General features: G+C 42.2%; 1 protein-coding gene across 10 annotated transcripts in view; it reads right to left on the reverse strand.

Annotated features, from left to right (window-relative positions):
• Nucleotides 1-20: 20 nt before the first annotated feature.
• SUPT20H (SPT20 homolog, SAGA complex component) overlaps nucleotides 21-14,307 on the reverse strand; it is a 33,073-nt gene continuing 18,786 nt past the window's right edge. For 2 of the 10 annotated variants that reach the window (XM_053371957.1, XM_053371954.1), the window contains exons 18-24: nucleotides 13,491-13,646; nucleotides 11,539-11,851; nucleotides 8,960-9,114; nucleotides 7,256-7,314; nucleotides 4,829-4,942; nucleotides 2,303-2,411; nucleotides 21-374 (exon numbers count right to left, since the gene is read on the reverse strand). In XM_053371957.1, coding sequence (XP_053227932.1) covers nucleotides 259-374; nucleotides 2,303-2,411; nucleotides 4,829-4,942; nucleotides 7,256-7,314; nucleotides 8,960-9,114; nucleotides 11,539-11,851; nucleotides 13,491-13,646 — 1,022 coding nt within the window. In that variant the 3' untranslated portion in view covers nucleotides 21-258. The remainder of the gene's footprint in view (nucleotides 375-2,302; nucleotides 2,412-4,828; nucleotides 4,943-7,255; nucleotides 7,315-8,959; nucleotides 9,115-11,538; nucleotides 11,852-13,490; nucleotides 13,647-14,307) is intronic. The other 8 variants (XM_053371958.1, XM_053371956.1, XM_053371962.1 and 5 more) reach the window with 8 other exon arrangements.

The raw sequence follows: 14,307 nt of genomic DNA on the forward strand, positions 1-14,307 counted from the left end.
ATTTATGAATTTCAAAATAATCAGTCCACCTTGAAATATGTACAATACTGCAAACTGCTTCTTAAAATATTATGACTTTTTATAAAATACAAATTTTTGTTAGGGAAATAAATCTTGTTCTTCAGGATTTGTTGTTGTCAAATGCAATCCTACATGCTTCAGTATAATCTCAACATTCAATTTCCCCAGAAAACTATATTTTTCTATTTTAACCCCCCCCCTTTAAATTTAAATATACATTCTATCTCAAATGCAGAATCACTGAGGTGCTTCTCTTTGTTTTTTGACTGCCTGCCTGAATGATGGTGTCGTAGTTGAGGTGCTTGTGCTGCTGCCACCGCCATAACCATTTGAAGGTGCAAGAAGCGTAACTGCTGCCAGGAAGGAGAAAAGAAGAAACCTTTTAGAGCTGAGATTTCACTTCAAGAAAAAAATGATGGCATGATTCATCAGCGGGTTTCCCCCCCATGTGAGACGTTCGAAATAATTAGAAAATATACGGCTTTTACTTGTCTTCACAAGAAGGCAAGAACAAAAATTTTGATATATTCAAAAATGAATTTAGGAACTTAAAAAATCAAGTTGCCAGTTTTTAAAGGCTTGGCTTATCACAGGAGCAAAACAAGTCAGCAAGACTTCTCACTATGGTAGATGGAGGGAGCTTTTTTGGGGACCCAGATGTTTTATTTCCTCGAACCTTGTGGCCTAATTTGGACAAGTGGGTGTGACCCTTCTGAATCATAGTATGCCAGTTGACTGATAGGTGGGCTGCCCTGCCCACCAGTCAAAAGTGCCTGTCAGGTGAGGGGAGATAGCAACCAAGCAGGTTTCGACTCGCCACAAATAAGCCATGTCTCCCTGTATACCTGAAGGAGCGTCTCCATCCCCATTGTTCAGCCTGGACACTGAGGTCCAGCTCCGAGGGCCTTCTGGCAGTTTCCTCACCGCAAGAAGTGAGGCTACAGGGAACCAGGCAGAGGGCCTTCTCTGTAGTGGCACCCACCCTATGGAACAACCTCCCATCAGATGTCAAGGAAATAAACAATTATCTGTTTTTTTTAGAAAACATCTGAAGGCAGCCCTGTTTAGGAATTTTTTTTAATGCTTTATTGTGTTTTAAATATTCTGTTGGGAGCTGCCCAAATTGGCTGGGAAAACCCAGCCAGATGGGCCGGGTATAAATAATAAATTATTATTTTTATATTATCCCTGTCTCACATGATGCCCAGTGGACAAGGTTTGGTGAAAACAGGTTAGATCTTGCCTGTCTCTGCACTACAGTTTGATTAGACAGGTCATATACCATGCAGTTGGAGCACTCTTGCTTATGTAATTCAATTAGTTAGCAATTTCAGTATGAATACACTCTAGATCAGTTAATTTTTTCACACAAATGGCAGCCGCAGTTCGCACATTTTATATAGAAAAAACATGCTGCTGCAGTCCCACTTGTGTATGGAAGGTAAAATATAAGCCAATATAAAATATAAGCCTTCAGAAATGATGGGGATCTGTGTCAGCGCAGTGGTGGTCAGGTGCAGGGGGTTTGTGTTAAGCGCTGGGAAATGTTTTTGGACAAGGAAGCCTAGAAAGAGGATGGGCTCTCTCTGAACCAAAACAGGCAAGCTGTAGGAAATGAGTATCAAAAAGTTGCAGAGCAGCTTTTAAAACTTGGCTCGTGCAGAAAACGGACAGCAGCTCATCAGCATGTGGTTTGGGGATTATTATTCCATAGGAGATGAGGATGAAAATGTTCCAGGTGTTCTAATGAGGATACGCTAGAACAGGGAAATGAGTGTGCAGTAAGATGCAGCACCCATATGTAATAAACTGAAGGTCTGCAAGGGAAAATGCATTTAAAAATGGACACAATAGTAACAGGTGGCCGCAAGGGGTGTGCTGGAATGCTTTTAAATGAGCCCATAGACAGAGTAGATGCATAGCTGTCAACTTTCAGATTTGAAAATAAGGGATCAGCAGCCTCACCTGTCCTGGGGACAGTCTACGGCATATCTAACAATCCGGGATAGCAGTGGGAAGCGGCGGGAAAAGGCGCTGGAATAAGGGAATTTCCCGCAAAAAAGGGGAAGGTTGACAGCTATGAGTAGATGTAATGAAAACCTGGTGGAATGGAGGGAACCAGTGGGATAGGGCTATTCCTGGAGGAGGAATCTATTGATGGTGTCATGCTGTATGGCAAAGAAGGTATAGAGCATAGGTAGAAAAAACCTGACCTCCAGGGCAACAGTGGTTAAACAAATTTGCAGCAAAACAGCCCTGTAAGGATGCTTGAGCAACATACCTGCTGCTGCCTGAGGCTGCATAAAATTCCCTACTCCAGTCAGGTTAACGACAGTTGACTGCTGAGCTGATAAGGTCTGGTCTTGATTCGTGGAAGCTTGATCAGAACCCTAGCAAAGAGAGAGGAGGTTAATAGATAAAAAAGGTAACGGAGCAGAACACAGTTAATACCGGAACACTCGGAACTGGGCAATGTTCTGTTGCTTTCTTGGTGGCTGGCTGGACGCCTATGGGAAGCCCCAAATCAGGGCCTAAGCACAAAGCATTTAATCTTCCTCTGGAAAAAAAAAATACTCCTAGCTACAGCAAGAGTTGGGACACGGGTGGCGCTGTGGGTTGAACCACAGAGCCTAGGACTTGCCGATAGGAAGGTTGGCGGTTCGAATCCCCATGACGGGGTGAGCTCCCGTTGCTCGGTCCCTGCTCCTCCCAACCTAGCAGTTCAAAAGCACGTCAAAGTGCAAGTAGATAAATAGGTACCGCTCCGGCGGGAAGGTAAACGGCATTTCCGTGCGCTGCTCTGGTTCTCCAGAAGCGGCTTAGTCATGCTGGCCACATGACCCGGAAGCTGTACGCCGGCTCCCTCGGCCAATAAAGCGAGATGAGCGCCGCAACCCCAGAGTCGGTCACGACTGGACCTAATGGTCAGGGGCCCCTTTACCTTACAGCAAGAGTATAAGAGCTATCTGCCATATAACTGATGAGGACCACAAGATAATTTCCAAAGTACTTTCTAGGATGGTGCAGAACTAAGAGTGGTTTCCTGCAAGCCATAGTGTGTAAATTAGGAGTCAGTCTCAGGAATGTGGACTCCTACCCATCCATAGTGACATCTCCCCTTTCCAGCATTCACAGTATTTCTCTCTGTGGGTGCTGATGGAAGCAATGGTTAACATAAACACTGATTACCCATAACCACAGTTCACAGTTCATAAAGTGAAACTGGTGAATTCTGAGAAGTGGGGGTGGGGGAAAGTCTTCAAAACATTGACTCTCAAATTGCAAACCATGGTTTGCATGGAGCCTGGGTTCCAGCTATACCAGCTCTCTTGTTGTCTGTGCAGTCTATTCGTGGACTATTAAGGTGCTATCCAAGAAGGACCACCATACCATTTCCCTGTTCAAAGCAAGCTTCTACAAGAAAAAGATGAGTCTATGAACACTTCTAAAAGCTTATTACTCACAGGGAACTTTCTCTGAGTAGCTACCTATAGGAAGTACCAACTCTGGAAATTATGCCCTACAGTGAACAACTATCTAATTGATATTGCTGCCCAAGTTTATAATGAATTGAAAAAAATGTTGAAATATACATTTATAAAGAAACCAGAGGCCTTTCTTCTTGGAATAACAGGTTCGGAATTGCCCAAGAAAGATGTTAATCTATTTTTGTATGCCACAACTGCGGCTCGTATTTTGTTAGCTAAAAAGTGGAAAACCCAAGAATTACCAACAGTAGAAGAATGGCAGATGAAGATGATGGATTTTACGGAGCTAGCCGATCTAACCGGAAGAGTCCACGACCAGAAGGAGGAGGAACACCACGAAGAATGGAAGAAATTTATTGATTATTTAGCTAAATTTGTTAAGCTAAAATAACTGGAAATAGCCTCCAGATACTTAATGGGCTTAGGATTGTATTTATGTTAACTGATAAAATAATATGTTTAATACAAGAAGGAGAAGATTTAAAGATGTTAATGTTTAATTTAAAGGGTATTAAAATTGGGATGTGGAAAACCGTTATAAGGATATGCAATGAAATTCAACTAAGGGGAAACGAGGAAGTCGTTCTACAAAGTAAATAACTTATTTTCAATAAGGCTATGATTTATGTTTGTTATGTTTTGTTTGTTTTATGTTTTTGTTTGTCGTTGATATTGTAAAAACTAATAATTTTTGCAAAAAAAGGATATTGCTGCCCAAGTAGCAATTTTAACATACCCAGATATAAAAAATATTTCTCTCTCACTTGAATCAACCTCACTGCATGACAACAATTTCAGCACAACTTATGTGGCTGTTTGCTTATCAGTATCATGCCAAATAATGCATGTGATTATGTTATTTTTATTGGGTTGTATCCAATGAAGTCATCCCAGTTGGACAAGGACTTCTGGTTATGCAACAGGATTTCCTCTTCCTTGTTTGTATGTGATGCCAATAAAAGGTTTGATGATGATGATGATTTCCTCTTCCTGCATGGAACCCCTCGCAGCTTTTCTGGGGGTTCATCTAACACCATGGAGCAGATTTGGGGGGCATGGTTCTGAAGGTTAGGAAAGATATTTTGCTGAGAACCACTGCCAGTCAAATAGACATTTCCAATCTACAGCAAAAAATGGCTTCATTCAGTTTAAGGTAGCTTTAGCTGCTCAATTGTTCTTTGATGAGGTTAACTCTTGACTTTGACTGTCCTTATTCCAAGTCCTTTTCATGTGTAGCTACAAGTAACTATCTCTCCACACATATTCCCACAGGCAGCATGTATACGCTTATAATATTAGTTTCAACAGGAATGCCTCACCTGATCTCCCTGCTGTTGAGGACTAGGTGCTGTAGGCTGCTGTGATGAAAACTGGGATAGCTGCTGCTGCTGTTGTTGCTGGAGGGGATTGAAAATCAGGGAGCCACCTGGAAGCTATTAGGTTTAAAGACAAGGGAGGGATAGGTCAGTTTGCCTCATTCTCCTATGATAAGCTACATCACAACCAAGACAGAGATGACATTTAATATTCTTTGAAAATTTTGTTTGTGGCTTCACAAAAAATTAGTATTGCTGTTTTCAAGACTGGTGTCAGCAGGAAAGTACTTGCTACAATAGCACCCCTCCTAGTGAAGTCCCCTCCTCCATTTCAACAAAATTTGGGGGGAGGGGTTCTAGTGTGGTGCATCTAGATCACAATCAGGAAAGAAGCCAAAAGCAAAGAAAACAAAGTACCGTATTTTTTGCTCTATAAGGCTCACTTTTTCCCTCATAAAAAGTAAGGGGAAATGTGTGTGCATCTTATAGTGCGAATGCAGGCTGCGAAGCTATCCCAGAAGCCAGAACAGCAAGAGGGATTGCTGCTTTCACTGCACAGTGATCCCTCTTGCTGTTCTGGCTTCTGAGATTCAGAATATTTTTTTTCTTGTTTTCCTCCCCCAAAAACTAGGTGCGTCTTGTGGTCTGGTGCGTCTTACAGAGCGAAAAAAGACAGTATGTTTTGTGCAGCCACACAAAAAAGTCTAACCTGCTCACCCAGTCCACAATTCATTCTACTCATTTGGTCAGACTTGTATGTCCAGCCTAGGCCCCCCAAGAACCTCAATCTCTGCTAATAGCTGCAAAATTTGCACTTGAGAAATGCTGGAAAGAGCATTTAACCTAGCTTGCTAAATTTCTTCTTCAACTGCTCCCCCCTATCCATTTTTCCTTGCAGAGTAAAGAAATATGTGTCTAGCTTCCTTTGTTGTTGTTGTTTAGTCGTGTCCGACTCTTCGTGACCCCATGGACCAGAGCACGCCAGGCACTCCTGTCTTCCACTGCCTCCCGCAGTCTGCTCAAACTCATGCTGGTAGCCTCGAGAACACTATCCAACCATCTCGTCCTCTGTCGTCCCCTTCTCCTTGTGCCCTCCATCTTTCCCAACATCAGGGTCTTTTCCAGGGAGTCTTCTCTTCTCATGAGGTGGCTAAAATATTGGAGCCTCAGCTTCAGGATCTGTCCTTCCAGTGAGCACTCAGGGCTGATTTCCTTAAGAATGGATAGGTCTGATCTTCTTGCAGTCCATGGGACTCTCAAGAGTCTCCTTCAGCACCATAATTCAAAAGCATCAATTCTTCGGCGATCAGCCTTCTTTATGGTCCAGCTTTCACTTCCATACATCACTACTGGGAAAACCATAGCTTTTACTATACGGACCTTTGTTGGCAAGGTGATGTCTCTGCTTTTTAAGATGCTGTCTAGGTTTGTCATTGCTTTTCTCCCAAGAAGCAGGTGTCTTTTAATTTCGTGGCTGCTGTCACCATCTGCAGTGATCATGGAGCCCAAGAAAGTAAAATCTCTCACTGCCTCCATTTCTTCCCCTTCTATTTGCCAGGAGGTGATGGGACCAGTGGCCATGATCTTTGTTTTTTTGATGTTGAGCTTCAGACCATATTTTGCGCTCTCCTCTTTCACCCTCATTAAAAGGTTCTTTAATTCCTCCTCACTTTCTGCCATCAAGGTTGGGTCATCTGCATATCTGAGGTTGTTGATATTTCTTCCGGTGATCTTAATTCCGGCTAGGGATTCATCCAGCCCAGCCTTTTGCATGATGAATTCTGCATATAAGTTAAATAAGCAGGGAGACAATATACAGCCTTGTCGTACTCCTTTCCCAATTTTGAACCAATCAGTTGTTCCATATCCAGTTCTAACTGTAGCTTCCTGTCCCACATAGAGATTTCTCAGGAGACAGATGAGGTGATCAGGCACTCCCATTTCTTTAAGAACTTGTCATAGTTTGCTGTGGTCGACACAGTCAAAGGCTTTTGCATAGCTTCCTTAGCTGGCAGGAAAACAGCTGGGCAGAGGTGACTGCAAGGGCTTTGTGGCAAGTGGGCAAGAGTGTTACCCCCAGGTCCTATGAACTCACAGCCTCCTGATTTGTAAATTTTTGATAGAGAACTATATTCTGAGGCCCAGGTCTCCAAAGAACAGGCAGTTTTATTTTGATGTCCTCAACGTTTCATGGCTATAGCATTCTTATCATTTGCTTTCCTATTGCTATACACCAAGGGAGACAGATAACCATCTGCATATGTGAAATTGAAATATTTTCAACAGCCTGGATGTTCTTAATTGTCAGTCAAGGGGGATGGAGCTATCTGAATCCACAACTTATATGCCCCTCACAAAACCAGTATCAAAGTATTGATTTCCCAATCAATATAGAAAAATAGGACAACATACATGACCATACAATATTACCTGTAGCAAATTCAAAGGGCGAAGGCCTGGAGCATTTTTTAAGCCAAAAGGGCCACCTGCTGAGATTAAGAGAACATTGTGATTTCCCTCCCTCTTCAGTTACATCCAAACTAGAGGTAGAATTGTATTGCTAAGTAATAGTAAAACAACAGCAGCTGATAAAAGCAAAAATATCTCGCCCCTTTCAAATTAAACTAAAGCTTTTCACAAAACTGTCTCATTGACTCAGCCAAAATTTATAAAAACAACAAAAGAGACAAAAAATCTGGTTATTAAATATATTCAACAATACAATCTTAAGGCTCAGAAGAATGGTTGAGAGCATCTGCACTGAACCTCTCATATATTATCTGGTTTCAATGGACAAAACAATGGCACCCAAACTCTGAATCCAGTTCCTTCTCTCTGAAGTCTGGAGGAGAGCAAGCATACAAATCATATATTTAATACTTATTTGATATATTTATACCCGATAGATCAAAATGTGTGTGGCAGCTTACAAATCATGGATCAATGAAACACCAAACAAATCAGGAAGTTATGGAATTACTTTCATTATATTTGATTTTTATTCTGTTGTGTGGTTTTATATCATTGTTGATGTGAGGTACTCTGCATCCTAACTTCTAAGGGGTGATACGTAAAACTCTTAAATAAATGAAGAAAGAAAACAAACCGCAACAGAGCAAAACTGAAGACTGCATGGTGTCAGATAAAAGTGAAAAACTCTAAAAACAGTAGCCAATACTGTACCAATGCACCAAATTTAAATGTCTAGATAAGCAAGATTGATTTTACTTGGCACTGAAAGCTCTGTTTAACAACTTGCACTGGGCAAAACTGAAGACTGCATGGTGTCAAATAAAAGTGAAAAACTCTAAAAACAGCAGCCAATACTGTACCAATGCACCAAATTTAAATGTCTAGATAAGCAAGATTGATTTTACTTGGCACTGAAAGCTCTGTTTTAACAACTTGCACCAGGCAAACAAATCTAGAAAGGAAATTCCAGTGACTAGGTGCCATGACTTAAAGGCCCACTATTTGGCAACAGCCTGTCTAATCTCAGCAGATGGAGGAACTCTGAGAAAGACCTGCTGTAAGTTACATTATCATGCAAAGCGGAACCTGTCTTCTGGAATTTATTAAGATTTGACGTGGGGAAGGAGAAATGGCGAATAAAGAAAAAAGGTAGCCGACATATACACATGAACTTCTTACAGTACAGTCGCACCTTGGAAGTCAAACGGAATCCGTTCTGGAAGTCCGTTCAACTTCCAAAACGTTCGGAAACCAAAGTGTGGCTTCTGATTGGCTACAGGAAGCTCTTGCAGCCAATCGGAAGCTGTGTTGGATGATCGGCTTCCAAAAATATTTCGCAAACCGGAACAGTCACTTCTGGGTTTGCGGCATTCAGGAGCCAAAATGTTCGATAACTAAACTGTTCGAAAACCAAGGAACGACTGTACTTAGGAGATTCAGTCACATGGCATAAAGGGATTTTTCCAAAGCCCTGGAGATGGCTAATTCACATGCTAGCAATTGTAACCAGAAGTAATTTCTAATTTTTTATCACTGACTACACGCGTTATTAATGAGCCAACCAACAACTGCATTCATTTTTTCCATGACTTTTCCTGTTACAGTGGAAGTAGTCCCACACTGTGCCGTTCCCATTCAACCAAGGTGGAATTTCCTACTGACCTGGCTGTGAGGAGGGTTGCACTGCAGCAGGCAGCACACTTGGCACCAGGCCTCCTGATGGTAAAATGCCACTTAGGTTGAGGCCTGCAGGGGTTATTGCACTAGTACTACACCCCAGCATGGGGTTTGAGCCGCTCATCAATGTCTGCGCTCCACTGTGCAAAAGGAAATGAGCAAGCATGAGACCAGAATGTCATAAAACAGCACAAAGTACCGTTTTTGGTATATAATAATAATAATAATAATAATAATAATAATAATAATAATAATATTTATACCCCACCCTCCCCAGCAAAGGCTGGGCTCAGGGCGGCTAACAACCAATAATAAAAACAAGTTGAATGAATACAACCTAAAAACAACATTTAAATACAACATTAAAACATTAAAATGCAGCCTCATCACAGGAGGAGAAAGGAAAAAAGAAAGAGGGGGAGGGAATCAAATTGGCTCCAAGCCAAAGGCCAGGCGGAACAACTCTGTCTTACAGGCCCTGCGGAAAGAAATCAGATCCTGCAGGGCCCTGGTCTCAGGAGACAAAGCGTTCCACCAGGCCGGAGCCAGTGTTGAAAAAGCCCAGGCTCTGGTTGAGGCTAATCTAACTTCCTTAGGGCCTGGGACCACTAGCGTGTTGCTATTTATGGACCTTGAGGCTCTTCGTGGGGCATACCAGGAGAGGCGGTCACGTCGGTACAAGGGTCCTAGGCCGTGAAGGGCTTTAAAAGTCAAAACCAGCACCTTAAATCTGACCCTGTACTCCACCGGGAGCCACTGCAGCTGGAAAAGCACTGGGTGAATATGCTTTTGCATCATTATTGTTGAGGTTATATAGTTCAATCCCCAGCTGATTTTATTATGTCTTATTACTCAGAAAAAAAATATGTACTGAAACTTGCAAGGAAAATTTGCTGCTCTAAAATAAACAAATCGGAAATGGATCCATTTCTCCACACTGTCTAGATGCCGTCTTTTAATTAGACCAGGGTTTCCCAAACTTGGGACTCCAGCTGTTTTTGGACTACAATTCCCATCATCCCTAACCACTGGTCCTGCTACACAGGGATGATGGGAGTTGTAGTCCAAAAACAGATGGAGACCCACGTTTGGGAAACCCTGGTTTAGACATTCCCATAGTGCTACATGAACTCTCCCACATTAGGGAACATATGAAAAAGTGCCTAAAACACAACTCCAATGACAGTGAGAATAATGCTGAAATAAACTATTTCTTCATTATTATTATTATTATAATTATTCTTTCCAATAATTCAATACAGATTGTAAATATCACCCCATCTAATACCTCTAGACTTCCCATCTCTTCCCTCCGTGACATCCTATTTACTTGTTATGCCGCATATCCTCTTTAACCACCCTATTTCATTCTAGTCTTTCTCTTGGTTGTTAATTACTGCTGCTCATATGTCAGGGAACTGCCATCGGAGCCTAGAGTGGAGGTAAGGCTCCCCAACGATGCAGGAGAAAGAACCAGCAGGGAGAGAGAGAGAACTTCCTTTGAGGAAGGAAATAGGAGTGACACCAGGAAGCAAGGGGGGACTGCGGAGAGAGGGCTCCAAGACTCTTCCACAGAGACCAGCGGGGAGAGCCCAGGACCTCCGTTGGGCATGCCCACTCTGCGCAGGAGACTTCCGCGCAGGGAGGCTAGGAGGAGACTTGGGGTCAAAGAGCTTCTATGTTGGAAGAAGTTCAGAAAACGCCCACTGACGGATTCTGCCAGCGACTGACACAGCCATGGAGAAAGGGCTGTCCAGCCAGGGAAAGGTTTAGCCAGGCAATGTTGCCTAGAGCTGCAGCACCCTTTACGCACAAGCAACCCCCAATTCCCTTTACATCATAGATCTAATGTTATCTTTTTTTGGCAAATCATCTTTATTGGTTTCTTTTAATTTACATTCATAGAATCACATTATAACATCTCACTTCTCCCATGACTAAACTTATATTTCTAAATAATAATAAAGAAAACAAAAACAAAAATGTGTGCTTATCAACATTTGGTTTGTTTGTCTCTTTAAGTAATCTACCCTCAGCTGTGTCTCACCCTGATCTCTGACTTTTGTCATTATGCTGGCTAATTCTATGTATTCAATCAACTTATTTTGCCACTCGTCTTTAGGGGAAATTGCTTGTTCTTTCCACTTTTCACGTGTAATAGTTAACTTTAAGCTCTTAAATCTAACAAGGAATGACGTCTCCAAGCTAAGCAAAAATGAAGCTTTTAGCAATTCTTTGCTTTTTGCACCAAATCCACATACCGTATTTTTCGCTCTATAAGACGCACCTAGTTTTTGGAGGAGGAAACAAGAAAAACATACATTTCCCCTTACCTTTTAGGAGGGAAAAAAGTGAGTCTTATAGAGCAAAAAATACGGCAATTATGGTTATCTTTTAATACTTAAGAATGCAGCGCATAAAGGGTTTGCTTTCACAGACAGGGAGCCGACGAGGGTTGGCAAGCCCTCCTAAAGCCTGGCATCGTGTCATCAGCACAGCATAATTCAGGGGCAAAACGACTGTAACAAGAAGTGTGAAGCACCGTAGACAAAAAACCAACTTACCACACAGAGCCCACTACATTGATGAAGTTAAGTCCTGCAGAGTTTGCCATGGCCTGGTTGGAGGAGGTTCCTGTAGTAACGGACGTTACCATGGTGGAAAGAGGAATGGTCATTACAGGCAATGCCTGCCTCAGAGACATGTGCTGCTGAGCGAACGGGGGGAGCAAGGTGGGCTGAGGGGTGAAGCCTGAATCGTGGGGAGTAGGGGAGGCAGAATGGGTAATCAGAGTTGAGCTCTGAGCCTCAGAAGGGTGTGGGGTCGATGAAGGGGTGCTGGTTGGAGTAGGAGTAGATGGCTTAGGAGTTCCAGACCCTGCTCATTGAGAAAAATAAAAAGCACTAGTTTGTTATAAAAGGCCAGTCCTTTGGTAAAATAAGGTTCGCGGAATCTCACTTAGCTCTGATAGCTTGCTCCAGTTTAAAAAAAATAAATAAAAACCAGCAAAACGCAAGAGTTCGTAATTGCTGTTAATTACAGGGGTACACAAACAATATCATTAGGCTTAATCCTGCAAATGAACAACAATGCAGTATTTCCCTATTCAACCGTTCTAACACTGACAATACACTTATGCAACTGCTATGAAGCTACCTTTCAACAATGCATTTTGCTTGCCAAAAATATAGGCATTCAACACATGTAATAGAACATCTGCGTCATAAAACAAATAAAAACAGATCTGAACAAAAAACACAGACTATGATCAAACTGGGGCAGGGGGAACAGTACAAATAGTTATCGGTAATGAGCTTGCTTAATTTAGGCCTAATTTGCAAAGGAAGGAAGGAAGCATTGCTTGTGGCAGAAAACAAACACTTGTGTGTTTTAAAGCATAAATTTGGCATGATGACATCATATCAATGGAATGAAAACAAAAAAACCAAAGCTCTTGAGGTGTTTTCGTTTTATGTTTTGTTTTTTTTAGCTTTCATGTCCTGCAGAAAGAAAGGAAAGAAATGTGAATGTCCAGAAGCTGTGAGCAAAGCCTTATTTACAGCAACAACTGTGTGCAACAGATTTATACAATTACTACTAGCAACATAAAAAGAAGGGAGAGGGCTGTGTGAATCAAACGGTTGGAAAATTGATCAAAGCTTCCTTACAGGTTTTCTTTGTGCAAAACAGGAAGGCAGAAAAATGACACCTTTTGAGCCACCCAGACAATTTTAGATTATGCCACACTCAAGCGACAGGACATTGTGCAGCAGACTAAAGAACTGAGCAGGCAGCTATGAGCTATTCTTACCGATTCCCTCCTTCTCGCCTTATGAGCTATTGCCTATCTATTGAGACATGTAACTATTTCAAAAGTAGGTAAAAATCCACAGCGATGCAGTGATTCTGTCCCAAAATTAAAACTTGGCTGCCACTCAACTGAGTAAACACTTAGCAAAATGGTGTTGTCTTGAAATTATTCTTAGATTTTCATCATCAGCAATGATTTGTAAAACGATATAGGAGTAGTTTTAAAAAATCAGTTTGTAGTTTATTGTATCACCACCTCGAGATTGATCATGTTATTTACATACACAGAGATACAACTGCACCGTATTTGACGACATTTAAGAAGTTTTAGCTGCTTTAAAAAAAAATGCAAATTTAAGGAGGCATTAAACGAGCTACTGTTTATACACTAGCAGAAAGGGCTGAACTTTGGGAGCGTCTACAGTCACATTAATTACCAGGCTGTGTCAAAGCGAGGGACCAATGCTTCTTGCATAAAACGGAATAGAACGTATACACGAACGGTGCATACATATATTTATACAGAGAAACAAGTACAGTTACAGCAAACGAAGTACATACAGTACATACAGCCTGCCTTAGTGATGCAAACTTAATACACAATCTAGGGTACAATGGACATTTAGATTCTCCAATCAGCTGGTTAGGAAGTTTATAGCACGAGAAGCCTAGGAAGACTTAATGGACAATTTAGGGCGGGACTCACTTTGTGATGAGCTTGCAGGAGACATGGCGGTTGGAGAAAGCATGCTTAGTTGATTCAGATCCAGAGACTGCTTCCGAGACACACTGGGAAGCTTGGGAGGAGGAGGAGTTGGGGATTTTAGGTGGCCACTTGACTGCTGTGAACTAAAAATGTTACCTGAAAAAGCACAAATAATCCATGTTACGTTCTGTGAACCAACACCAGAAAAGAGTTACCGTATTTTTCGCTCCATAAGGTGCACTGGATCATAAGGCGCACCTAGTTTTTAGAGGGGGAAATCAAGGCTTTTTTTAAAAAAAAAATTGTTCCCCCCCAAGCCCCAAAGAGCAGCCTGTCCACTTCTCCCAGAGCTTCTCGGGGCTGCTGGGGGAAGCCCAGGTTCCCCCCCCCAGCCCCAAAGAGCAAAGAAGCCAAGACAGTGAGCGGGATCTATCCCGCTGGCTGTCTTGGCTTGTGCCATAGCCGCGCGCAGCCTTTGCCGATGAGAGGCTGCGCACGGCTATGGCACAGATCCACATGGATCCTCAGGATCTTTGCATTGGGTCACCCCAAATTCAACATCAGATCACATAGCATATCCATGGCTACAGCCTGGATCAAAAAAATCACGCACCCACTGTTGCCTGGGGCTGCAATGGTGCAAAAACGTGGTTACAAAGCACAGATCCACATGGATTCTCAGGATTTTTGCATTGGGCTACCCCAAACTCACCGTCAAATCACATGTCTGTGGCCACAGCATGAAGCACAAAGATGATACATCCACTGCTTCATTCAGAATTTTTTTCCTTGTTTTCCTCCTCTAAAAACTATGTGC

The sequence above is a fragment of the Podarcis raffonei genome, chromosome 17 (genome assembly GCF_027172205.1).
Source record: "Podarcis raffonei isolate rPodRaf1 chromosome 17, rPodRaf1.pri, whole genome shotgun sequence".
In the NCBI taxonomy this organism is placed as follows: Eukaryota; Metazoa; Chordata; class Lepidosauria; order Squamata; family Lacertidae; genus Podarcis; species Podarcis raffonei.